Source organism: Felis catus, chromosome A1, assembly GCF_018350175.1.
Source record: "Felis catus isolate Fca126 chromosome A1, F.catus_Fca126_mat1.0, whole genome shotgun sequence".
NCBI lineage: Eukaryota > Metazoa > Chordata > Mammalia > Carnivora > Felidae > Felis > Felis catus.
Window position 1 is genome coordinate 109,038,506 of NC_058368.1, and position 26,624 is coordinate 109,065,129.

The following is a 26,624-nucleotide window of genomic DNA, read 5'->3' on the forward strand; positions in this document are numbered from 1 at the left end:
TCTCCTGCGCCGCGAGGGGTCAACACTGAGCTCGAAGCCAGACCGGGTCTGGAGCAGACAGAGAGTGGGGGCCGCAGGGCCGCACGCAGGAGCTCACTCGTAGGCCACATGGGAGTAGGGTGGGGCTGGTGGAGACTGCCGCTTTCCTCCCCACCCCGCTCTCCTGCAGACAAGGTCCCCGTCCCACCCTCTCATAGGCGGGAGCCGAAGGGATGACGGGCAGCCAGGGAAGCCATTCGGCAGCCAGGGAAGCCATTCGGAGCAGGAGCGGGCGGAAAAATACCGAACCCCCACCCCTAGGCCAGGCTCAAACCCTGGAGACTCAGGTCCCCACTCCCACCCGCCTCTGTGCCTCCCGCAGCCACTTCGGCTAGCCTTAGTCCTGGGACGCGCAGTCACCCCCAAACCCCATAGGACTACCCGCTCACACTGAGAAGCCCTTGAGCCGCGGTGGCATCTTCTGCTCCCCCAAGACCAACATCTCCACCCTGCAGGGCTTGCAGCCATGAGAGCAGCCTTTTTGCCTGGGAAGGCATCCTGGAGAGAGGTTGCGGGGACAGGAGCTAAGAGGTGTGTTGCCCAGAGCTGCGGGGGTTCTTTATCCTCTCCCGGTTTCAGGGCCCAGTCGCCCAACTACCTTCTGTGCCCAGGGGCCCTGACTGAGTCCATCATGGTGGGACAGGGTCCCTGCAAGGACAAGATTTCTGTGACCCAGGATCGCAGTTCTGAAATAAGGCAGCAGATGCCTTCTCAGGAGGAAACACAGACCCAGGACCCCCAACTCAGAGTGCCCCAGCCCACCTGGCCCAGATGGAGTGCTCATTATTGACCCCAAACCTGCTCCCCTCTCAGATCCTTACCCCAGAGGCCTTCAAACCAGAGATGTGGATATCATCTTCTGTATCCTAACCCCAACCATCCCATCCTACCCATCACTGTGTCTGGCATTCTGCCTCCTAACCGTTTCTGGGGCCTATTTCAGGGCAGCTGGAGCATTCTCTCACTCCCTTGTCTCATGGACACCTTCATGGCCCTAGAGCCCTCAGGATAGAATCCCTGGTGTATCAATTGTAGGCTTAGCATTTAAAGCCTCTCTGACCAGGGGCACCTGAGTGGCTCAGTCAGTTAAGCCTCTGACTTTGGCTCAGGTCATGATCTCAGGGTCCACAAGTTGGAACCCCGTGTTGGGTTCTGTGCTGACAGCTCAGAGCCTGGAGCCTGCTTTGGATTCTGTGTCTCCCTCTCTCTTTGTCCCTCCCCCACTCATGCTCTCTTTCTCTCTCAAAAATAAGCATTAAGAGAAATTAAAAAAAATAATAAAGCCTCTCTGACCTATGTTGCTGACTGCTTGGTCTCACTTCCTCTGCTACACCAGACAGTCCACCATTCTCCAATCTGTCCTGCCTTTTCATACCTCTCAGATCTTACCTCAGACTCAAAATGCCTTTATTCTTTCTTCTCCATCCAGCAAACTACTACTCATTCTTCAAGGCCCAACTCCACTGTCCCCTCTCTTAGAGCAAAGCCTTGGCTCATCCATCCCCCCCACCCAGAGTCAGTAATTTGCATCCACATGTCCTCCACCCCACCCTGTCCATTCCTGCTCCATGCTTCTGGCATGACCTATTATCTCCTTTGTCAGAGCCTGCCCCAGACCTAATCCGTTCTGCCTAGACCCCAAGCCAGGTACAGAGAGGCACAGGAACCCTCGGGCCAACACCCTGTTCCCCACCCACTACACACACATACACACATGCACACACACATTGTGGCCTCCCTGCTTCCTACCACCTTCCTCCTCACCTTGCTGTCCTGGTTTCTGCTGGCATTCTTCCTAAACCTTCAAGGGGAGGTAAGTCCTGGATCCCTTCTATATCCTCCACAGCCTCCCTCTGGCATTCTCAGCCTCAACTCACTCATTCAAGCAATTATTTACTAGGAATCTACTATGTCCCAGGCATTGTGCTTCATATATGGAAAACATTTTGAACAAATATAAAGTAAGTACAGATTATAAGCACTGCCACAAAGGAAATAAATCAGATATTACAGTAGAGAATTAGCGATCCCTTTGTATATGGAATTTAGAAAGATCTCACAGAGATGACATTTGAGCAGAGACCTGAGGTGATAAAGGAGCATCTGTGCGGGTATCCAGGGAAACTGCACTGCAGGCAGAGAGGGCAGGAAATACAAAGGTGCTATGTGGGGCAGGGGAGGAGATGCGTGCTTGCCATGTTCTAAGAACAGTGAAGAAATGGGGTGCCTGTGTGGCTCAGTTTGTTAAGCATCTGACTTGGGCTCAGGTCATGATCTCACACTCTGTGAGTTCAAGCCCCATGTTGGGCTCTGTGCTGACACCTCAGAGCCTGGAGCCAGTTTCAGATTCTGTGTCTCCCTCTCTCTCTGCCCCTCTCCTGCTCATGCTCTGTCTCTTTCAAAAATAAATAAACATTAAAAAAAATTTTTTTAAATATGGCTAGGAGTAGTAGATGATATCAGAGAGATGAGGGGTAAGAAAGCTGACCATGTGGACCCTGTAAGCCACAGGAAGGACTTTGACTTTTATGCTGAGATCAGAAGCCAGAGGAGTGGCATGACCTGGACTTTTATGTTTTAACCAGAATCACTCTAGTTGCTCTGTGGAGAATAGACTGTAAGGGGCAAAGGTGGAAGCAGAGAGACCAGTTAGTAGGCATGACTGCATTCATCCCTAACTAATCCCTAACTAACCCATTTCCCTCTGCCTCCATAGTTCTGGCCAGCGCCCAGGCCCCCACCATCTCTTGTCTGGGTGCTACAATAGCCTCCTGCTTGGCCTCGCTATCTTCTGTCTGGCCCCTCAATTCTTCCTCTGCACAACAGCAAAGGGAGCTATTTAAAATGCAAATCTGATTATGTCACTCCTGTCTATTAAAACTTCCATAGCTCCCCATTGCTCTTAGGACAAAGTCTAAAGTCTCAATCCCAGCCCACAAGGCCACATAAGCTGTGTCCCCTGCTGATCCCTGCTGACAGCCCCACCTCATGCCCTAACTGCAGTCATGCTGACCTGTAAAGGTTAGGTCGTGAGGCTCTCCTCCAGACAGCTGCAGCCTTCCTTGACCCTCCAAGGAGCTTGAAATGAAAATGGAGTCCCTCTCTCTAGTTCTCTGTGTAACAAGCTTTGTTTGCCTCACCTTCATCCTTGAGATCCAAGGAAAGGACTAAGGTCAGGAGAAACCCACATGCTGCTTCACGCCAGCCCTCCCTCTGGGCCAAGAATCCAGGCCTTCCAGAGGGCACAAGAGCCTGGCCCTGAGCTCACAGCTGATGAAAAACTGAGTTGGGGGACATTGTGACCTGCGCTGTGATGACCAGATGACTAGGCTGTGGGCCCAGAGTCCCTCTGCCCACCTGGGAAGTGACCTGCCCCCTCCTCAGCCTTGGGGTCTCCCTGCCCAGCTTACCTGCATGCTGGCTCCATTTCAGACTACTCGTTTTAACCCAGGGTAACACTCTTGCCATTGGGCCCCAGGCCAGACCCTGACTTGCTCCTCACAAGTCTGAATAATTTCCTGATTTATCATTTTCCCACATACTATTCAGTATTTTTCCACACAATATTCCTCAGCCCCTCTGAATGGAGTTGGAAGTCTAACAAGGATTGAGGGTAATAAAGGGGCCTCTCTAACAAGCAACGACCATCCTCCTGTGCCCCCTTTACCACAAGTGGGAAACTCTATTTGAGTCCCCACAGAAATCAAATTTCTTCTTTGCTTCTATCTAACATACGATTTGCAACCATTTGTGGTTGAAGGCAGAGGCTCAAAATCCCAGGAAAGGCTGCCAGAGGCCTCACCACCTGTTCCCATAGGGTCTGGGGTCAGCCTGAGCCACTCGGGCTCAGAAACCTGACTGACCAGCCCTGTGAGGGGGTCTGTCTCCCCAGTCAGCCACGGTTATTCAAGTTCTGAGGCTGAATCACTGCACCACACACCAGCTTCCTCACAGACAAAAAAGCAGCCGTAGAAGGACACTCAGCTGCTTTCCAGGGCATGTTTGGCCTAAGGGCATGTTTTCATGGGAAGCCAGAGCACAGCCACAGACTTAGAGAAAGGGATTCAGGTTGTATAATAACTATAACAAAAGCTGATGTGTCCCAGGCCTTCATCCCGGAGTCCTTAGTGAACTGATATTACTCTTCTTTAATCCTCACATCAACCGGAAAGGAAGTATAGTTATTATGCTCATTTTATGGATGAGTGCAGAAATGTTGAGAAACTTGCCAGTCTCACGTACTAGTGACCTAATCTTGATGGCAAGGGCGCTCAGGGTAACCACAAGTACTCATCTTCCCTGGAGAGCACTGCCTGCCCTACCAATGATCTGGTGACTCCGACTAGGTCACTTCTGAAGGGTGCTAATCTGTCCATCTACTACCCCCACATCAGGAATCTTCCCTGCCTCCTCTCCCTCCCTGATGCCCATATCCGGCTGGTCATCAAAACCTGCCCTTGTCACCCTGCCCTTGCCACCTGAAAAGCTCCAGAATCCATCTTTCTTGGCCACTAGCACCACCACCCTCTTGGATGCCTAGAACATTCTCCCTGATGTCTCTGCTTCCACCTTAGCTCCCTTCCTTGCATTCTCAATTTGGCCACCAGAGGGAACTTTCTAAAACACAGATCTCATTAGGGTTTGTTCTGACTCTCCTTGGCCTCAGAATTAAAACACCAAGTAACAATTAGGAACTTTTAGGGGCACCTGGGTGGCTAAGTTGGTTAAGCGGCTGACTCTTGCTCTCAGCTTAGGTCATGATCTCATGGTGTGTGAGATCGAGCCTCACATCATGCTCTGTGCAGACAGCAGGAAACCCGCTTGGGATTCTCTCTTTCTCTCCCTCTCTCTGCCCCTCCCCTGCTCAAGCAAGTTCTCTCTCTCTCCCTTTCTCTCAAAATAAATTTAAAAAGTTCAAAAAAAAGTTTTTACAGTTTAGCATGTTCTAGCCACTGCCAACCTTTCCAACCTCATCCCTCTGCCTTCTTCCACCACTGGTTTAGTGCTCACATGGGCAAGGGTCTGAGCTGGTTCAGACTGTTTTGGTGCCAAGAAGTGGCCCAAAACACACATTTGTTGACTGCAGGCCCTCTTGAACAGAACCAGCAGAAGCGGGAGTTCATTCTATTAATGAGGCAGCCGGGGCCCACCTTTCTCATGCTCCTGAGCAGCGTCCCACGAGGAGCAGCACAGGTTGCATCCTCCCCAGTCATCTCCGACTAGGATGACCAAACACGGCACCTCCTCCTTCAGCTTCAGATCCTCCAGGCCCACTGCTCACTGCAGGCACTGAAGCGGCAGCCAGCTTTTCTGAGGTGGCCCGATCTCACTTCTCACGTGGCGCTCCTGGACTTCTCTGACACTCAGGCGTGGAACACACACAGAAACCTGCCCAACACTCACGCATGTGCAATCTGGAAGTGTGGGGGATTCAGCAGGCGAAGGGGCACCCCTGAGCCAAGAAGGGATCAAAACCTATGGATAAATGTTGCCTACTTCTGAACCTGAGAAAGACATTTCTGAGACACGTTCCTCCAGTTTCCCACAACCGTAAACACCCCTATGCTTGCAGTTGCATTTCTTCCCTCTGTCACCCTCTGCAGTCCTTTACTCTTGTTCTCGTAGATCCATTCCCAAATAGAAGGCAGACATGCAAGGGAGGGATTCTACAACTGGAACATTCACCTATCAAACAGGGTTAAGGAGTCACTTAACTATTAGCCAGTAGGCTGGTAATAATCCCCGGCATGGAATGCAAAACTCCTACCCATGGTAGATTAGAATGACATACAAGTAGAAAATGAAACATTTGGCTTGTATCAGTGTTTTTTAACCAGAAGCAGTTTTACCCGACACCCCCCTCCCCGCCCCGCCCCCACTCCCCACCCCCTCCCCAGGGCACTGTCTAGAGATATTTTGTCATCACAACTAAAGGGCAGTGTTACTGACATCCAGTAGGTAGAGGCCAGAGATGCTGCTACACACCCTAAAATGCACAGGACAGCTCCCCCACAACAAACAAGAATTATCTCCCAAAACCTCAATAGTGCCAAGGTTGAGAAACCCCAATTATGGCACACAGAATGCATGAGGACAATGGTGATTACAAGGATCAAAGAGTTGACTAGCTTTTGCTAAGTGCTTTAGAAGCCTTGAAAAAAGAAAATGATAGGCCCAAGTCAGGCAACTATAAACTCAAGGCACACTGTGTAAGCCAGGAAGTCTCCATGGCAGTTCCTAAAGAGACCCTCATCTCCTGCAGCCACAGGAAAGATTGTGCTGGAAATCAAAACCGGGATTAAACTGATTTAATTGTAAGAGTAGGACAGCCACATCAAAAGGCTGCCTTTACAGTTTAGATGGATCTCCTGTGACAAAGTGATGGCCCTGATAGAAAATGCATAGGACCCTGGAACGCAGAATAGAGACATCTGGGTAAATTAACGTGAGAATTTTGAATTCCTAGATTTCCCTAAATCTTCAAGGTCAACAGCAGCAGCTCTCTTCCCCTTGCTATAGGAGAGTAGCTTTCCTATCTGGGAATCATGCCAAGACTCCTCCTGAGGCAAGTAGCTCCAAAGATGATGCTTATCCTCCTCAAGATCCTTCCCTGCCCACCCCCCACCCCCCAACTGCCTCCAGACCAACAACCAAGGTGAAGTCTCAGCACAGCCTAGGTGGGAGAGTATGATCCCTGATCCACAAGGAAACGGCATACACACTGAAAAACAAAACAAAACAAAACAAGACCTGTGTTTGGGTGGAAACAGGGGTAACATGTGGGACTTTATTAACCTAGGAGCACTCTCTCATTATTCTGGGTTTAACATCCAAGCAAGGATGAAGAAAAACACCTTCATTTCCTTTGTCAAAGATGGCTCTTTGACACTTGGACACAATTATGGCCTACAGAAATAAGGTAGAGAAGTCAGAATTTTCTTGACACTCTATGAAAGGAGTCAGAAGGCTGAGGGGAGTGAGCATATATTTATCATGCAAGACCAGAGAACCTATCATCAGACTGCATTCCCAAGGCAAGTACAGCGGGTGACTCCCTTCTCTAAGGCAATACACAATGCACAAGTGAGGACCCCTAGTGTCAGTGAGGATAAGCTTCTAGAATAGCAGAGGCTGAATAGTGACACAATCAACAGGGGCAGGGTGGAGGTCATTACAAGACCAAAGTAGCAATCAGCATGCTTTGGCCTATAGCTATGTGGTGATGGCTAATTGACCATGGTGTTCCTAGGACTTAAATAAATGGGAAGATGACCAGGTGTTCCTTGTGTAACAATCTCACCTCCAAAATCAAGAGCTAGTGAGCAGAAGGCTGACAGTGGTGCCACAATGGAAAATAGTTTTTTCTCATAAATTTCCCAGATATAGGCCAGTTCACAGGCTCCAAGCCTATTGATTGAAAACAAGGCCAAGTCTCCTTAAGGAAAAACCCACCTATACTGCCAAAAGTATATATGAAAATTATTTCTCTAATCTCTTCCCACAAAGGATCTGTGGCTATCTTAGTCGACTCAGGCTGCCATAGCAAAATACCACAGACTTGGAGGCCTAAACGACAGAAATTTATTTCTCACAGTTCTGAAGTCTGGAAACTCCAAGATCAAGGTGCTGGTGGATTCAGTTCCTCATGAGAGTCTTCCTGACTTGTAGATGGCCACCTTCTTGTGAGCTCTCCAGTGTTTCTTTCTTATAAGGTCACTGATCCCATCATAAGGGCCCCACCTTCATGATCTCATCTAAACATAATTAGTTCCCAAAGGCTCATTTCCAAATATGATTGAGGATTAGAGCTTCCACATATGAATTTGGGAGAGACATAGTTCAGTTCATAGCAGTGATCTTTTACCAGATCAACTCCGGCCTGGAGAAAGAGAAAGTCCTAGACCTTTCAAAGGATTCAAGAGTATGAGCTAGCATTGATGCCAAGGGTTGGGAAACACCGTCATGGTCCCCCAGTTAGATTGGAGGCTCATGAAAGCCAGATGGTAAACAGAGTTCTCATTCATACAGGTCTAATAGATGTAAAGATCCACAGTGTAGTGGTCCCTAAGTGCATAACTGGGATAGCTATGCTGAGCAGCTGGCAAGACCCTAATATTTATTCCCTGCCCTAATAACTAAGAGCCATTAGGGTATGTAGGGACAACTAGAAGCCTCTAACATGCCCACATTTTTGATAAATTTATTAAATCAGAAGTAATACCACATCCTGGGAGACGCTGCAAGGATTAGCACCAACACCAAAGATTTTCTTTTCAAAATCCCTCAGTAAGGGTATCAAAAGCTATTTGCTTTTCTGTGGGATGAATAGCAGTACATATTCACTTTCTTGCCCCTGAACTATGTCAATTCTCATGCTCTCTGTCACAATATAGTACTTAGTGACTTTGATTATATTGATATTCCCTAAAACATCATGATAGTCCATAATTGATCACATAATGCTAATATGACCTAATGAGCAAGAATAATCAAGTACTCTAGATGTCCTAGTAAGACACATGCATGCCAGAATTTGAGAAATAAAAAGATTCAGGGCCTTCCACACTGGTAACATTTTTCTCTTACCCTTTTGTTCTGCAATGAGTTAAATGTACATAAAAATAAACAAACTAGAAAATAAACCGTTAGATCCACCATCATGGCCAATTCTATTTCACCTATATCCTCATTTGCTTCTTCTATCCCATAGTATTTTGAAGCAAATTGGTAAAATTATTGGGGAACCAGTAGTATGGAGTATGCCAGGCAATCCCCTATAAGGTTAAGTCAAGTTGTTGTACCCTGTACCCTCGACCACTAATAAAGACTTGGTGCTTGGTGAGAATACTACTCTGATCCAGTTATTGAGTGCCTTGGAAGGCTCCCAATTCTGAGTGAAGCCGAGAGCAAGAGAGAGCTCTACAGTGTGTACAACTATAGTACAAGGTTCCTTACTATTCTGTCCATATGACCCAGCAGAATCAATGGTGTTCATGGTGATAAGAATGCTGGGATGCTGGGTAGAGCCTCTGACAAGCTCTAATAAAAGGGTTTCAGTACAGATCTCTAGAGTTCCAGGGCAAGGTCATGTCTTCTGCAGCAGAAAGCTATTTGTCTTTAGAAAAGCAGCTATTTGGCCACAGTAAAAAACTAAATGCTTGGCAGTGGGACATCAAGGGTCTGTACAGCTAGAGATGTCTAATGTTAACTGAGTATTGCCAAATTCTATCAACTTACAACGTTGAGCAGGCACATTGGCAATTCATCATGTAATAGAAATGGTAGCGTTGTGACAGGACTGAGCAGGTCCACGGTGTTCATGTAAGTTTACGAACAAGTGGCTCAGACTCCTATGACACCTACCTCAGCTATACCAGTCCTTTCCCCTCAGCTCAAACTTTGGTCTTGTGGGGGTGATTCTCTACAACCAAATAATAGTGGCGAAAAATATTCAGCCCTCACTCACAGACAGGTTAGCTCGATGCTAGCCAAAAAATGGATCCTTACTGAAACAAAGCCCCACTCTGGCCCTAGACAGTGGTGAAGGGAAATCCTTTCAGTGGGTGCACCTTTAAGTAGTGCGCTTGGGCATTTATTTTGTATGGGGGGCAAAATGGCTCAAGGTATGGATTTACATTTGCTGATGGGCAGTGTCAAACAGTTTACTTGGGTGGAACCTGTTCAGCTGTCACACATGTGCAATCTAGAAGTGCAGAGGAGTTAACTAATGGAGCCAGAACTGGGAAACAAATGCCTCCTCATTCCATATGGCTCTTTGGAAGGTCCCATTGGGATCTCTGTCACCCATAGCAGTGAGGTTTGGGGAAAGGCTGAGGCAAATGTGAAACTAGTGAGGCACTTGTGTCAGATGGAAAATTTAAGGGGGCACCAAGAAATTCCATAATCAAAAGAAATAATATTTTAATATAGCATTTAAAAAAATCAAAATCAATATAAAAATCCATGATCAAAGTAAAGATTAGGATCAGTATTACTAATTTTTTTCCTTTGGCCTCAGGATCCAATGTTCCAGCACAGCATAATCACTGACCCTGGTGCCAATAACCCCTCGGTTACACAGTCTTTTCTGGCCTTACCTTCTTTCCTATTCACTCTTCTGAGCCCCTCACTCCTTTTCCTGGGATCATTGCTCAAAATGAACCATCTTCACATAAATTCCTATCTCAGGCTTTGCTTTTATACTGAGGGAGAGGAGGAAGGATGAGATTCAAGCTAAGTAACACAATGGCCACATAAAGTATTATTTAAAGGATACTTTTGGAAGTAAAGGGATGTGCTATTAATAATTTCGCAGGATTAGCATGCATAAATCAGACCTGTCCTAGCACATCAGAACAAAAGGAAACAGGAGGAGAACCTCGGTGTCTCAGTCGATTAAGTGTGGGAGTTTTGATTTCTACTGAGGTCATGATCTCACAGGTACTGAGCTGGGGCCCTGCCCTGCACCCTGCACTAGGTTTATGCTGGGCGTGGAGCCTGCTTAAGATTCTCTCTCCCTCTCCCTCTACTCCTTACCTGGTCCCTCTCTCTCTCTCTCTCAAAAAAATAAGCTTAAAAAAAAAAAAAAGGAAAGGAAACAGGTTCTAAGGGAGAAAAGGAATGAGAAACCAGCCTAAGAGGAGGGGTTAGACTGAAAACTACATAAACTGAGGCAGAAATGTCCCTCAGCCACTTAACCAGGACCTGGAAAGCAAACACACTTGCACACAATCTCCAAAAAGGTAGGACCTTGAACCTGTCAACCTCATCTGCCTGCCTTCTGCACCCCAGGACTCAGACCACATCCCTGGGCTAGTTCACACCAACAGCAGGGGGCCTTTGGCAGGCACTGAACTATTTGAGGCCCCTGCTCTGGTTTCCCGGCCAGATCTGGCCAAACTAGACCTTCTCCTCCTCCCTCTCTCCGTTCCTGGACTGGGGGCGGTCCCTTCTGCAACCCAAAGGCCTTCCAGTCCAAGAAGGCTCTGGCAGTCAGCCCCAATAAAGAGCCCCGGGGGCATGGGGAGAACGAAGAGATCCAAATCAGACCCCAGAGGTGGCGACAAGAGCGCCTCCATTACTGCGCTCTCACACAGGGCCAGACTTCGTGTTGAAGTCCTCTAGAAACCCCAGCGGGATCCTGGACCGACCCGATAGCCCCTGTCCCCTACCTCCCTTCCTCAGCGCCTGTCTCTGACGCAGTGTGACCTTGCTCATCCCTTCCGGGCTCTGGGCCTGTTCCCCCCTTTTCTTAAGGTGAAGCTCCAGGCTGGCCAGAAGACGCTTTCCGGAGAAGCGCGGGATGGTGATTGAGTCCGGCCGTCCTCGTCCTCGGACGGGTGGGGAGTGAGCGCCCTGTCAGCCTGGTGCCAGCGCAGAGGTCGCACTCCTGTCACCCTCGCGCTCACAGAGGCTTCTCCTCAGCACCGACTCCACGGACTCGCCGTCCGCGCGGCGCCCGAGGACACCTGAACTCGGAACCAGGATTGGAAGGGCCACGCACGGAGAGACCCCTGCCCCAGGAGAGGCCTGGAGCGACGCCCACGGAGAGGGCCAAGGGCCGACTTCTCCAAGACCTCGCTGTCCGGTCTCGGCTCCTGCCTTTCGCCCGCTCTCCCCTTCGGAGCTTCGGCCTGGGACCTCCGCACTTGGGGTCGCGGGCGACTTAGGGTGCGAGGGAGCGGAGCTTTGCCTCACGGGGCCGCTGGGAGGCCAGGGCGGCTCAGGCGCGGGGTCGCAAGGGCAGGGGGGCGGAGCACCAGGCGGAGCAGGCGGGGAGCCCCACCCCTCCCGCGCGGCCGCCCTCCACTCCCCTCCCCGCCCCTGCCGAGATGGGCGTGTGGTCCGTAGTGCCTCCCGTGGCGTCTAGCTTTGCGACCGGGAGAGTTCCAACGCACGCAGCCTGTTTCCCGGGAACCCTCCCCGGTCGTGGGCCCCAATTTTCCGCAGCCTTCCACGACTCCGAGAACGTTCTGACACCCTCGGGGAACGCTCTCTGCTGCACGACTCGGTACGGGGACCGCTCTTCGCACCGCTTGTTGCTAGGGCAGACCGACGGTGGGAAGCATGCGGGACTACGACGAGGTGACGGCCTTCCTGGGCGAGTGGGGGCCCTTCCAGCGCCTCATCTTCTTCCTGCTCAGCGCCAGCATCATCCCCAATGGCTTCAATGGAATGTCAGTCGTGTTCCTGGCCGCCACCCCGGAGCACCGCTGCCGGGTGCCCGACACCGCGAACCTGAGCAGCGCGTGGCGCAACCACAGTATCCCGCTGCGGCTGCAGGACGGTCGCGAGGTGCCTCACAGCTGCCGGCGCTACCGGCTGGCGGCGATCGCCAACTTCTCGGCACTGGGGCTGGAGCCGGGGCGCGATGTGGATCTGGAGCAACTGGAGCAGGAGAGCTGCCTGGATGGCTGGGAGTTCAGCCAGGACATCTACCTGTCCACCATCGTGACTGAGGTGGGTGTGTGAATGATACTTCATCTGCCTCATACCCCTTGAGACTCCCTGGCAGTGCCTGGGTCCGCGTTTCCCACTTGCAATCAAACCTGACTGGCAAGCAACTGGGTTATGCTTCTCAAACACGTGTGTGCTGCGCATGAGCAGGGCTCGAGTGAGGCTTATTCCTGAGCGGTCCAGTCTAATATGGAGGGGATGGAGCAGGGAGTGTTGTCGCCAACTGTCTTTCCCTTTTTGAGTTTCACAACAGATGAAATTGTTTCCCAAGAGGCCCAGTCCCAGGCTGCTCAGATGTACAGTCTGATTCAAGTTCCTGCTACTCACAGGAGGAGGGGTGTGGGGATCTCTGCTGAACCCAAGTGCATACACAGAGAAGAGCCTTGTTGCAGGGCAGGCTGTGGGCAGGTTTGACCTGTTTCCTGGCCACAGAGGTCTGGAAGAATCAAAGGGTCTACTGCTCTGCCATACACATTTTGGTGAAGCTTGGGGTCCTATCTTGAGGCTCCAATTTCTCTGAAAAGGAGCAGAGGACCTTCTGATGCTGACTGGCTACAGGGGCCACAGGAGCCATAACTCTGGCCCCAACGTACTGATAAAGAGACTGACTCAGAGACTCTTCTGAGCATAGGATGCAGGGGCCAGCAGGGGTTCCAGTTTATGCCATTAGCACCTTAGGATCCTAAGTGGTTTGGTGGCAAGTCTTCTGTTTCAGGAGTCAGGCTACACACATACTTTGTCCCTTACACTTCTTGCTTCACATGTGCTATGGGCCACAAGATGCCGCGTCCTTCTGAGGGGGGCATACCCAGACCAGTTTCCTGCTGTTGATCAGACAGGTAGGATTTCCCAGCTTCTGGCCCTGCCCCTGCTCTATGTTCCTCCCAAGAAAAACCCCAGTGTGGCCCCTCTTAGTCCTTAATCCTCTTGTCTCAGAACAATGTAGCAATCATCAGACGCCATGTCTGGCCTTATGCTGGGCACTAGGCTAAAGACAGTTGGGGTGTAGGGGCTGCTTTCAAAACTCACATGCCCCTGGGGCACACTGGCCAGGTTACAGAGAGGGCTAACATTAACTCTGGTTAGTAATAGGATTCTGGAGCCTAAATTCAAGTTTGGCTGACCTGCTATGTGACCTGGAGCAGTATATTACTGTCTCTGTGCAGATAACAGGGTGAGGGAATACTCCAAGAAAAAGTGATAAAATTAGAGCTGAGTCTGGAAATATGAGTAGAACTTGCCCAAGCAAAGAACATGGCAGATTCTGTGGAAGGAATTCCCGTAGATCCAGGCAGCTGGTGTTCAGGGGATGACAGGTGAGGCTAGATACGCCTACAGAGATCATTTCACAGTGGTCACTGTAAAAATGTTGACTAATTGACTTTATTCTGAGAGCAGTGAGGAAATAATAAGGGTTCTAAGCAAGGGGTAACATGGCCAGATTTGGGTTTTCAGCAGAAGCTTACTCTAGCTGCTATGAAAAGCAAGAAGACCAGTGAGGAATCTGTGGGAGTTTCCTTGGCAAGAGACTGGTGGCCAGCCAGGGGTGGTGGCTACAGGATCTATAGGACCTGTGGAAAGTGGGCTCAGCCTGTGACCCACCTCTGGATCCCCCAGCATTGCCACCAGGCCTACCTTGGACCCTGAAGTGACTGTGCTTCTCTGGCATTGATCCCCTAGCAGGGGCTCCTAGTGCCCACCCCCTTCCCACAGCCTGGTCCTGGGGTATCTAAGACTGGGGATCAGTTCACTCCACCTCAATTCCTGGAACTTGAGCTAAAGCTGGCCCCACTAGCTGGAGCCCCCCTAAAAGCTGATCTGAACTCTTTTCTCTTCCTCGCTGGTGTCATTGACCTCATGGTGTGAAGGGTGGGTAGCTGCTCACCTTCAACGCCATAGCTCCCCCTGTTGTGCCCTACTAAAGGATCCTGTGGGCACCTCTGGGGATGCACATCATCACACACTCACACGCAGGAAAAGGGTTTGCTTTTCTCAGCAGGCTTTCCCTTCCTTGCTTCTTTTTTGGTGGAAGAGTAAAATAAAAGACAAATGGATACTGGTGTTTGGGAGGAAGGAGAGGAGAAGCACCTCTGAGTAGGTGAGTAGGGGGAGGTGGTTCTCCACAGAGAGATGGTGACACAAGAAGAAGTTCTGGAGTCAGACTGGAGGGCCAGTTCTGACCCCACCCCTAGCCATTTGGCTGACTTCAGCAGTTACATCACTTTTCAAAGCCTCAGTTTCCTTAACTACGAGAGGAGATACAAGCATGTGAAAATCTGCTCGACATTACTAATCAGTAAGGAAATGTAATCAACACCACAGTGAGATATCACCTCACACCCATTAGGATGGCTGTTATACGGAGAAATTGGAATTCTTGTGCACTGTTGGTAGGAGTGTAAAAAGGTGTAGCCACTATGAAAAACAGTATGGGAGTTCCTCACAAGATTACAAGTAGTTTACAAGTTGGGAAAACTAGGCAGTCACTTCTGAGCTGGGTACCACTTCCCCTAGGCCCCATGCTCCAGAGGCCCTGTGAGAGCCTTTTTTTGGTAAGGACCAGCTTTCTGTGGCAGGCCGCCAGTGGCCTGAGGCGGGCATGCTGCTCCATCATCCAGGCTTCTGTCCTCTCCTGAAGTTGGCTGCATCCTTTAGGAATCCGTGGGTGGAGCTGCTGGTGGCTATGCCCTTGAGCATGATACAGCCTCCAGCAAAGGGCCTGGGCCTCTAGGGGCACTAGACTCGTGCCATCTTTCCTGGGACCTGGGGTCAGGGCACAGACAGAGGAGGACACACTGATTCTCCACCCATAACCCAAAAGTATGAGGTAGGAACATGAGGGCCTCATCCTCTGCTAATAGGGCGCTTATGGGAGGCATTGGGAGTAGCAGAGGAGGGACGATGAAATAGACTAAGGTTGATATCTGGTTGCTACCACATGGGACTACATACCACAGGATGTGCCTCCTCTGAGGCCTGGGTGGCCTCTGGCAAAGGTGAAAACTTTGAGCAGTAGGCAGGCTTATGCAGTTTTCTTTCTGTCAGGCCTAGAAGCTACCAGGAAATGCTGCTGGTGAGTGTAGAGACTAGCAGCTTGGCTGTCAGGACAGCCTGAATATTATTAACCAAGTTCACACTCTAGCTCTCTGTCACATTCCAGAGGGGACAAGGTATGGGATCTACGCCTCCAGCCAACACCAGCGAGATTTTCAGAAAGATCTTGCACAGAAAACAAATAAAAGAGACTCAGGGGCTTCCCCTAGCTCTGATCTGAAATTGCTTCCCTGTTTGTTTATCAGCTGCCTCACCCCAAACAGTTTGTGCGTTGCCTCTCAGCTGTGCTCCTCTGACAATGGCCACCAGGATCTCAGAATGTGCTTTTGTCCGGAGGCTTCTTCACCCACATCTCCTGCCAAGTTTCTGGATAAACAAACTTTGTCCATCCCTCCTGGTGTACAACAGAACGCTCACACAGAGTCCAAGAGGTAGGGTGGTGTATTGACATAAACAAGGCTCTGGCAGGGTGGGTCACAGGAGCTGCACATGCCTCTGAGTGGACGATAATTTCGTCCTGGCAGCAAGCTAAATTCACTTCATATTCCGGGCTAATGCAGGGCTGCCTTGTTATCTGAAACTTTGGTCTGGTTTTAAGTATGTCTCTGGAGCCCAAAAGAAGAGCAAGAAAAGCACACATTTGGAGTAGAGATGGTGGAGAGAGATTGGAGGCTCTTGGGAAGGGCCAGGTTGACTCACATGCCCTAGCGATGGCCACAGATAGCCTGAGGCTGGCGGCTTTTGCTGTGTATTTGTAGGACTGGAGGTCAGGTTCACAGTGGCACCTTCCATAGCTTCCCCTCAGTGCTGGAGGGCTGATACAGACCCCATCTCACTCACTTCTGTTCCCAGAGTGGAGCCTAGGAGATGTGTGGTGGATCCGATGCCAGGCTGCACGGGGGAGAGCCGGGTCTCTGAGTCCCCTTCTCTTTCCTTCAGGTGCCTCCACTCCCATCCTTACCACCCCACTCAAACTTTTGCTTTGGTTCAGCCTCTAGTGACCACAGAGCTCTCCACTGAGGCCTCCCCACCTATGGTTGTTTTTTCTTTACTTGTAATCTGAAGAAGGAAGGATACTGAGGACATTTTAAGGTTTAGTGCCCCCCTTCCCCCCCCCCCCACCACTATCCCCTGAGCTCTGAGTTGTAGAGGCTTTATTCCTGGTGAGTACAGCCAAGAGATTGGGGAATCCCATCCTCTACTTGGCTCCTACTCATATAGTGGCAGCTCAAGCCCAGATTCCACAGGCTGAGAATACTGGGGCCCTGGTTGTGCTTGTCCCAGATTGTTTGTAAGGTAAGATGTTCCATCCCAGGAGAGTCAAGCCGAAAAGGCAGAGGCTACCATCCTCGCCCAGAATCCAATTCTGAGGGCCACTTTTCCTACTACCGGCTCTGGAGCAAGGGCTCAGAGATTTTGTCCAGGCGGACAGGTAGGCCATAAGAATGGAGCTCTGAAGCTGTCCCCACGGGAAATAACTGCATTTGTTAGAAGTTGAAGAAGAAAAACACTAATGTACACAGCTCAGAAGCTCAAAGAATTCCAAGTAGAAGAAACAAAAAGAGTTCCACACACAGATACATTATAGTAAAACTGCTGAGACCCAAAGACAAAGGTAAAGTTTTGAAAGCAGCAAAGAAAATATGACTTGTGACATACAAGGGAAGCCTGATAAGGTTTACCCTTGACTTCTGATCAGAAACAATGGAGGCCAGAAGCCAGTGGGTAACATATTCAAAATGCTGAAAGAAAAAAGATGTCAACCAAGAATCTTAGTTCTAGCAAAACTATCTTTCAAAAATGAAGTAAAGATATTCCCCAATACAAAAACGCACAACTGAGAGAAAGTTTTCACAACTTATTCTTCAGGAATAAGTTTTTTTAAATGAACAACTTAAGATCTGAAAACTGAAAAACATCTTTGAAAGAAATTAAAGAAGACATAAATAGGAGCACTTGGGTGGCTAAGTACATTAAAGGACTGACTCTCGATTTCATCTTGGGTCTTGATCACAGGGTTGTGGGATCAAGCCCCAAGTCAGGCTCTGTGCTGAGCATGGAGCCTGCTTGGGATTCTCTCGTTCTGCCCTCTCCTTCACGTGTGCACATGCACTGTCTTTCTCTCTCTCTCTCAAATTAAAAAAAAAAAAAAGGAAGACATAAATAAATGTGAAGACATGTCATGTTCTGCTCATGAAGTAGAAGTCATAATATTGTTAAGATAGCAGCACTCCTCAAATTTATCTATAGATTCAACACAAAATTTGTTCAGTATTATTAGTCATAAGGGAAATGAAAATTGAAACCACAATGAGACACTTAACACCCGTTGGGATGGTTAGAGTTAAAATGACATACAATAACAAGTGTTGGTAGGAAGATGGAGAACTGAAACCCTTGTTCATTGCTGTTGGGATTGTAAAATGGTGCAGCCACTTTAGAAAATAGTTTGGGAGTTTCTTGAAAGGTTAAATGTAGATTTATCATGACCTAGCAGTTCCACTCCTATGTATATACCCAAGAAAAATGAAAACATATATCCATACAAAATCTTGCCTGCAGAAATTCATGGCATCATTATTTTTTAATGTTTTTTTAAGTTTATTATTTATTTTTGAAGGAGGGGAGAAGGTCAGAGAGACACAATCCCAAGTAGGCTCTACACTATCAGAGCTGAGCCTGATGCAAGGCTCAAACTCACAAACCATGAGATCATGACCTGACCTGAACCAAGAGTCAGATACTTAACCAACTGAGCCACCCAGGCACCCCCATGGCATCATTATTCATAAAAGCCATAAAGTGGAAACAACCCCATTGTCTATCAACTGATGACTGCTAAGTAAAATGTAGTCTATCCATACAGTGGTATATTATTCAACTGTAAAAAGGAAAGAAGTACTGATACATGCTAAAACAACATGAATGAACCTTGAAAACATTATGCTGAGTGAAAGAAGCCAGTCACAAAATACTACATATTGTATAGTTCCACTTAAATTAAATGTCCAGAATTGGCAAATCCTTAGAGACAGAAAATATATTAGTGGTTGCCAGAGGCCGAGGAAAGAGAATGGGAAGTGACTGTTCATGGGTATGGGGTTTCTTTCAGAGGTGCTGAAAATGTTCTCAAATTAGATAGTGCTGATGGCTGCACAACTCTTCAAATAATGCCGAAAACCACTGAATTGTACACATTACAAGAGTGAATTTTATGGTATGTAAATTGTATTTCAATGAAGCTATTATAAACACAAAGAACAAAAAAAATCTAGATTTCCCCACCCCCATCCCCATCATGTGGCTGGGAAATTTCTAGCTTAGTCACAACAAAGTTATGAAAAAGAAATTGGAGTGGATGTGTATTCTGTTATTAACTAACTACTACTTCCTATTTTTCCCCTGGAATGAAAAGTGTAAGATGACACAATGGAAACCTATTTTTCATTCTTAAATGGACTATTGCTAGCTTTTCATTCACAGTAATCTCTGAGATTGATATCCATTTATAAAAGGATTTTATGCTTTCTGGTAAAAGCTTTTTTGGTTTTCGGTCACTGACGAAGAAGTTCTTATATCCAAGAATCTCTGTTGGCTAGTCAGGTTTAAGTGTAACCTGCTTTACTTATTCATTCATACTGTTTGTTCTAAGTCACGATTTTGCTGTGAGAACAAAGGCATGAGCTTAGTAGAAAGTGAATGACCATTTAATGAGGCCTGAAATGTGTCAGACACTGTGTTAAACACTGTACTTACATTTCCTGTGCTCATGACAACCCCAGGAAGGGGTATTCTTGTTACTTCTTTGAAGATGAGAAAGCAGGCTGATAGAGGTGGATGAATGCCCAAAGTCACACAACCAGAAGTGGTAGAGCCCAAGAGAGCCTGTGCTCTTTGCTCAACGTCAGGCTGCCTTCTGGAGTTCTCAGTATTATGGAGGTCACAGGGATACTCTTATCTTTATGTTCTTTTATGGCTTTGGTAAAGGGTAAAACTGCTAGCTAGACTGGCTACTTTCACAGTTCAAGGTTAAAGGTGATTTTCAAAGGACAGGGTGTGATACCATGCTTTTCCCCAAACTCATTTTCCATTACACCTGATTGTTCAGCATTCAGCGTTCATTCATGAACAATTTGTTGAATATACACCATTTGCCTAGCCTGGTGCAAGTGTTAGTTATCTAAAATGATTACCTGATTGAGTTCAGGTTTTAGAACTCTGTCCATCTGAAAGAGGATGAGGAAGGGGTGTCTCTTTTTCTCTCTAGCCAGAGATCAAGGGCACAGTGGCCCAGAACAGAGCCTGCCCTGCCCGGGACTACTGGGCTCATGCATGCACATATGCACACCTGATCTGTCCTATAAAGTATGCTTGACCTTGAGCTTTGTGGAGGCAGCAACCATGTCTGTTTTGTGCCCCACACAGAGTCTGGCCCAGAGCAGGTGCTCAATGACGGTTGAATAAATAATTAAGCAATTCCTTTTACCAATCCACTAGAACTCGAGCTGGTTGCTTCATTGCCCTGTGCCTTCATTTCCTCATTTATAAAGTAGGGATAAAGAGAGTACTCATTTCACATGACAACCTTGAGATCCCATGAGATAATACAAGGCACACAATGAGCACCCAATACACTATAGTCAATGTTTCTGTGAAGGGGCATGAGAGACATGCGTTTCTATGCCAAGAGTGGCCTTCCGTCTTCTATTACCTTGTGACCTGGGTTTTTGTTTCTTAAAGCAAAGCTGAAAGGTGGCCCAGCTACAACGACTCACTCTGCTATGTTAAGGAATGTTAAGACCCTGAGGTCTAAGACCCTGGGGATGAGGCAGACATGGTAACCCTGAGAAGGCATATCTGGTGCCCCCACCCTACACAGCTTGGGCCAGTTAGTTCCTACATTACACTGTGTCCAATGTGGTGTGTGTGTGTGTGTGTGTGTGTGTGTGTGTGTGTGTGTGGAGGAGGGGGTTATATTTTGGAAATTTTAGTGCTTGACCTGAAATCACAGCTCCAGAGCAACACCAGCTAGCTCCTCACCAGACCATCCACCACTAGTCTCTGAGCAAATCACATTATGCATGTTTGTATGTACATGTATGTACACATATGTGCAGAGACCCAAGGGACAGTTCTGTCTTATTTAAGAAAAGACTCTCTTCAGGACTCCTGGCTGACTCTGTTGATTGACCGTCTGATTTTGGCTCAGGTCATGATCTCCAAGTTTGTGGGTTTGAGCCCTGTTTTGGGCTTTGTGCTGACAGCTCAGAACCTGGAGCCTGCTTTGGATTCTGTGTGTGTGTGTGTGTGTGTGTGTGTGTATGTGTGTGTGTGTCTGCCCCTCCCCTGCTCTCTCTCTCTCTGTCTCTCTCTCTCTCAAAAATAAACATTAAAAATTTTTAAATAAATTTTTTATTTAAAAAATTTCTCTCAAAATAAACATTAAATAAAATAAACATTTTCTTATTAAAAAGATTTTTTTAAGACTATCTTCCACTCAGCCTACAATGTCATTGCTAACCACAGGAGTTCCCTGGGCTCTGGCTAGTGGGGCACCAAGATGCACCCCTCAAGTCCCAAGGGGCTGGTCACAGGTAGGGCCTGGCCTCCATGATAGCCCCATGGAGAAAAGGGCCCTTCTTTAGGCTGGCAGCTGATTTCTAGGACTCTAGTCTCATGAGCTGCAGCTGGAACTTTGTCTACAAATCCTGTATCCTATTACTAGGTCTGCTTCAGCTTTCCAAACGGATTTTCTGGGCATAGTAACTTCTCAAGAGAGGGCCCAACCTTGGAATGAACCATGGGTAGCTATGATGTCCAGCTGCCTTCCTCTGCTGGGTATGAGCAGGAGTTCCAAAGGCCAAAAACACCCTCCATGAACCTGCAACAGGTGGATGCTGTGTGCACATGACTACCTCCTGTGCCACATGATGCTGATAGGGCTTCTTGGGCCCCTCTTCAGGGAAGAAGGGGGACCTAGAGCCATGGCTGTGTGGGCTCCAGTAGGAGAGCAATGGGGAGCTGACCCTTAACCCATCCTTCCCAGCACCCCAATTCAGAACTTGTCCTGCTCCATTCCCTAAATGGACCAGGCTCGACCCACTGCCAGGCCTTCTTTATGGGCATGCAAACTGTGCAGTCATATGGGGCTCCAAAGTTGTTTGTAATGCTCTGCTACTAACATCTTGAAATTCTTCATAGTTTTTGAACAAAGGGTCTTGCATTTTCAGATTGTACCAGGTAGCCAATCCTGCTCGCGCTACCTTTGCCATGTAATCCCTGGCTCCACATATAACAGTCTTCCTCTTTCCTTTCTGTCTTTAAGTCTTTCTTTTTCCTTAATGTTTATTTATTTTTGAGAGAGAGAGAGAGAGAGAGCAGGAGAGGGGCAGAGAGAGACACACAGAATCCAAAGCAGGCTCCAGGCTCCAAGCTGTCAGCACAGAGCCCGACATGGGGCTCAAATTCATGAATCGTGAGATCATGACCTGAGCTGAAGTCAGACCCTCAACTGACTGAGCCACCCAGGCGCCCCTGTCTTTAAGTCTTATTTATCCTACTCTAAGGCAAAATCCTGACAGAAAAATACTCAAAAACCACAAAGGAGAGCACATTCTCTTTGAAGAGCTTTTCTGCTTGACTGCAGATGGAATGGTGACAGTGAACAATAGACACATCAATACCCCTACCACACTTGAGAGTTTCTCAGCTCTGCCCAGCGCTAAAGGCTGTGGTAGAGGTCTTTTGCCCTTGGTCCTAGTGTCTTCCATGAAGAATTATAGGGGATGGTATTTAATAAGCTCATTTGCCTGACCTTTGGAGTTCTTGTCCAAAGCATGACATGGGTGCAAGGTTGGTACAAGATCAAGCCTGAGCTGGTATCTAGCAAGCCCATTTACTGCTATGACTTCAGACAAACCCAGTCTCAGAACCTCAGTTCACTCTTACACAAAGCAGGCAAAACAACATGTTAGGAGGCTTTGGAGTCTCAGTTTTATGAATCTGTGTGTTGGGGCAGATTCCAAGCTCTTTTCTGACACTTTGGCTAGTGATTTTTCAGAAGTGGGTGGCCACTAATTCAGGTGTATGTCCTGTCTATGCCTTCTAACCCATGGCATGACAGGGCACATGAATCCAGGCATACAGTTTTGGAGGGTTTGTGCCCTTTCCCCTGAAGCCCATTCAGGAACCCCAGTTGAAGAAAAACTGTACTCTGGACGTGGTCTCAGATTCATCCTCTGCTTGTGCCTGGGGGACAGAGAGTCAAGTTCCTGGCCCACTTTGTTTTTCCTCTGCAGAGCTATGCTTGGGCTTTCTGCCTGTAGCCAGGATCGTGGGTGCCAGGAGAGGCGGCCTCATGAATCTTGTTATTGTCTTTAGGACGGGAGTGTTCTCAAGGACCTTATCCTCAACATCACAGCGTGACCCCTTTGTGGAAGGAAGTCTACAGGAGAGACTTCTCTCAGGTCTTAGTACTTAGAAAAACTAAATTCTGCAGAACGAGTATATCACTTTGCCTATGGGGATCCTGCGAGCTGAGCCACAGGGATCTTCAGAGCTGGCTTTCAGAGCGTCTCTGGCAAGCATGCAGGCCCCTGGGCAGGACAGCTGGCTGTGGGTCTAATCCTGGCTTGGTTATTTTGCAACCCTTCCTCCCCTCTGTTGTGTGCCCTGACTCCTTAGCCTTTTGTTTTACACTTTTCTCTTGGATGCGTCCTGCTGGAGACTGAAGTGTGATATAAATATGTGAATTCATTTTTAAATCTATTTTAGGGAAGTTGTGAGGATTAAGAACTGAACTGCTTAATGAATGTCATGGAAGCAGTTCTACCACCAAGTGGAGGGGGGATTGGGTAGGAGGCAGGAGGTTTTCCTGTAGACTGGATCATCTTGCCACACATAGCAGTCCCTTGACCCAGAGCCCCCAAAATACCTATGGGTACCTGCAGTATATATGTGTATATGGATGTATATATATTTCATATATACATATATATACATACATATACACATATATTTCATTCATATATATATATATATGAAAGCTCACTGAGCACACTTTGAAATCTTTGCAACTTCCCTTGAAATTTTGCTGACTTGACTAAATTGAAGAGCTGGGAGCTGAAATTCCTGCTGAAGCCCTCATGTTATGGATCTACCAGCAGGGACTTGTTAGGGGTGTGACAGCCCACAGGCCCTGGGGAATTGGAGGAACCACCTTTCTGGAAAGGCTGGGTAGGAAGGGTAGGAAAGAGTGTGGAGGAGTGTAGAGGGGAGATAAGGGGTGCTGGGGAGGTATAGATACCCACCCCCCACCACACAGTGGGTCCTGAATTTAGGCTCCAAACTCAGCCTATGGTGTGAATAGAGCAGCGAACACAGGGTTTTCTGGAGGAGTCTGTTCAGAAAATATAATCATAGACCACTTGCACTTTTCAACAAAGCAGAGGAAACTTCTATGCCTGGACCAAGGGACCAGGCCCTCTTCCCTGCCCCTGGGGAGTTTCAAACACCTTCCCTCCATGCTTGGATGCCTTCTGAAGCAGAAATACTACCTTGCTTCATACTGCTTCACAGCTGAGGGGTCACCGGTCACAGCCGTGGCCTCGGCTAGCTTTTTGCTATGGGACGCAAGAAGAGCCAAGGCATTACCCTCCCTTACCTGGAGAACAGGAAGGTGAATCTCAGGGAGGGCAGTGACTTGCCCCAGTAAGTGCTAGAGTCAAGAGTCAACCCCAGGGTGAGACCTAGGCCCTTAGCACAAAGTTGACAGCCTGTCACAGGGGAGGAGAACCTTTTCCAGCTGCCATGCTACTCCCTCAGATCTGGGCTGGGACTGGGCCTGCTGGAGGGCCAGGTCCATACTTCATGTTGTCTTCTCTGACAGTGGAGTCTAGTGTGTGAAGATGACTGGAAGACGCCCCTCACCTCCTCCCTGTTCTTCCTGGGTGTGCTCTTTGGCTCCTTTGTGTCCGGGCAGCTATCAGACAGGTAAGGAGGCTGGGAGGGAGAAAGGGTGGGATAGAGCCCCTTGTCCATTCACTATCTGTCTGGGAGTTGAACTGAATTTTGGGTATTTCTACCCAGAGAAAGAGAGGCCCCTCATACCAACAAGTCAGTGCAAGGAGGAGCCCTAATGTCTCACATCTTCCCTGCCCTCGTTTACTTATTGGAACCTTACTTTGTTCAGTTTTCCCAGCCTTGCACTTCCAGGGTTTTGCCCAAAGGTCGGGAGGAGGCAATGGTCCCACTGGAGACTGGAGTCTTTATATCACCAAACTTCTCAAAAAAAGAATACACACACACACACACACACACACACACACACACACACACCCTGCTGGCATCACCACTGCCTCCTCATCCTATCCCTAACTCTCAGATGGCAGATGATCTGTCCACAAACAGCCATCAGTCAGAGTAAGGGCCAGACAGTGAGTGCCCACATCGCTGCTATGCAGGGCACCAGGGCCACAGACTGACCGAGGCTGGTTGTGGACCTCCTGGATCTCAATCTAGAGGAGACAGCATTGCAGCTCCAGGAGAAGTGCCCCACTGGCCCCTGAATGTTCTATGGGGACCAGAGCAGGAAGGTGGGAATGCTAAACGGCAGTGTTGAGAAGGCTTCCCAGAGGAATGCCTATCACTCCGCCACTTACCAAGTCCAAAGGAACAGCAAACCCAACAGCCTGAGATCTGATTTTGGAAAATGACGTAGGAGACAGTTTTGCCCACGCCTGTGCTCCATTCTACTCATTGGTCACTATCAGAAAGCAAAGTGAAGGCTTAAGCCAATTCTCAGCATGTCTACTGTTAACAGCTACTTTTCCCATAGAGAACTGGCTTGCAATTTTGTTTGCACATTAGACTCATCTGGGAATTTTTTTTAAATCCTGACACGCAAACTGCACCCTAGACAATAAGAATCTTAGGAGGTGAGATGCTGACGCGAGCATTTTTTTGGCACCAGGGGGTTTCAAGTACAGCTAAGGTTGAAGACTACTGCCATAAAGGGAGTCTTCACTCTGGATTGACACAATTCCCATATTGCTGATAGATGTATCTGTAATCTGTACTTAACAATTTGCCAGAAATGTGGTGGTAGCTTCTTCCTGTGGCTTGTTCTAAAGAGCAGAATTCTATGTGGTCCTTGCATGAGCCACTCTGTGATTTCAAGATATGGGGCCTTTACAGAAGGTTTTGAATCTCAGAAGTCATCTCCTGGGTAGATGGATGCCCAAGACCTCACCAAGGAAGAAGTGGGAGGATGAGACAGGGAGAAAAGTCTGTCACACAGCCCTGAAAACAAACAAACAGACAAACAAACAAACAAACAAATCACAAAGTCTGCAGTGATGCCTGACTCAGGGCTTGCCACATGCCCAGCTGTGAACTGCACATGCCATCTTTTGTGCTGTGCTGTATTCTACAGGTTTGGCAGGAAGAACATCCTCTTTGCGACCATGGCTGTGCAAACTGGCTTCAGCTTCCTACAGATTTTCTCCATCAACTGGGAAATGTTTACTGTGTTATTTGTCATCGTGGGCATGGGACAGATCTCCAACTATGTGGTGGCCTTCATTCTAGGTAAGAATGTTTTCTGATGCTCAGGCCTTCTCCTTCAAACCTTTTGAGAGGCCAGGAAGAAGGGACCACCAAAGAGGAGCATGGGGAGTGCTCTTAGGACAGCAGGAGGCTCCTCAACCCATGGGCTGTGCTTCTAAAGCATGATCAGCCTCAGACATATGTGTGTTGGGGAGGGGGCTGAAGCCTCAGGTTCTTTGATCTGGTCACAGGCAAGGCAGGCACCCACAAGGCTGGGCTCTGGAATGTAGTGGTAGATAGAAGCTGGAGCTGATAGGAACCAGCCACACAATAGCTGAGCACAATTCAGCAACACGGGGCTTGGCAAAGGCACAAAGTTGGGGTGCTGGGGATGTCTTTGACTTGAGTTTTGAAAGCTTGGGACGTCTGCCTGTGTCAGGGCAAAAGTGTTCCTGGCAGCTGTGCATGGCCTGTGGAAGAACTTAGGGTAGATGGTGTAGCCGGTACACAGGTAGAAGAGGCAGGCATGT

General features: G+C 48.3%; 1 protein-coding gene and 1 long non-coding RNA gene across 5 annotated transcripts in view; one reads left to right on the plus strand and one right to left on the minus strand.

The window, feature by feature from the left end:
* LOC109500470 overlaps positions 1-11,771 on the minus strand; it is a 35,759-nt gene extending 23,988 nt beyond the window's left edge. For all 3 annotated transcript variants that reach the window (XR_006598777.1, XR_002158025.3, XR_006598780.1), the window contains exons 1-2: positions 11,211-11,771; positions 10,137-10,241 (exon numbers count right to left, since the gene is read on the minus strand). This is a non-coding gene — a long non-coding RNA (uncharacterized LOC109500470). The remainder of the gene's footprint in view (positions 1-10,136; positions 10,242-11,210) is intronic.
* A 123-nt stretch (positions 11,772-11,894) lies between these two features.
* The window catches only part of LOC101095395 (solute carrier family 22 member 4), a 43,491-nt gene continuing 28,761 nt past the window's right edge, over positions 11,895-26,624 (plus strand). For both annotated transcript variants that reach the window (XM_006927585.4, XM_019831758.3), the window contains exons 1-3: positions 11,895-12,498; positions 24,437-24,540; positions 25,982-26,136. In XM_006927585.4, coding sequence (XP_006927647.2) covers positions 12,106-12,498; positions 24,437-24,540; positions 25,982-26,136 — 652 coding nt within the window. In that variant the 5' untranslated portion in view covers positions 11,895-12,105. The remainder of the gene's footprint in view (positions 12,499-24,436; positions 24,541-25,981; positions 26,137-26,624) is intronic.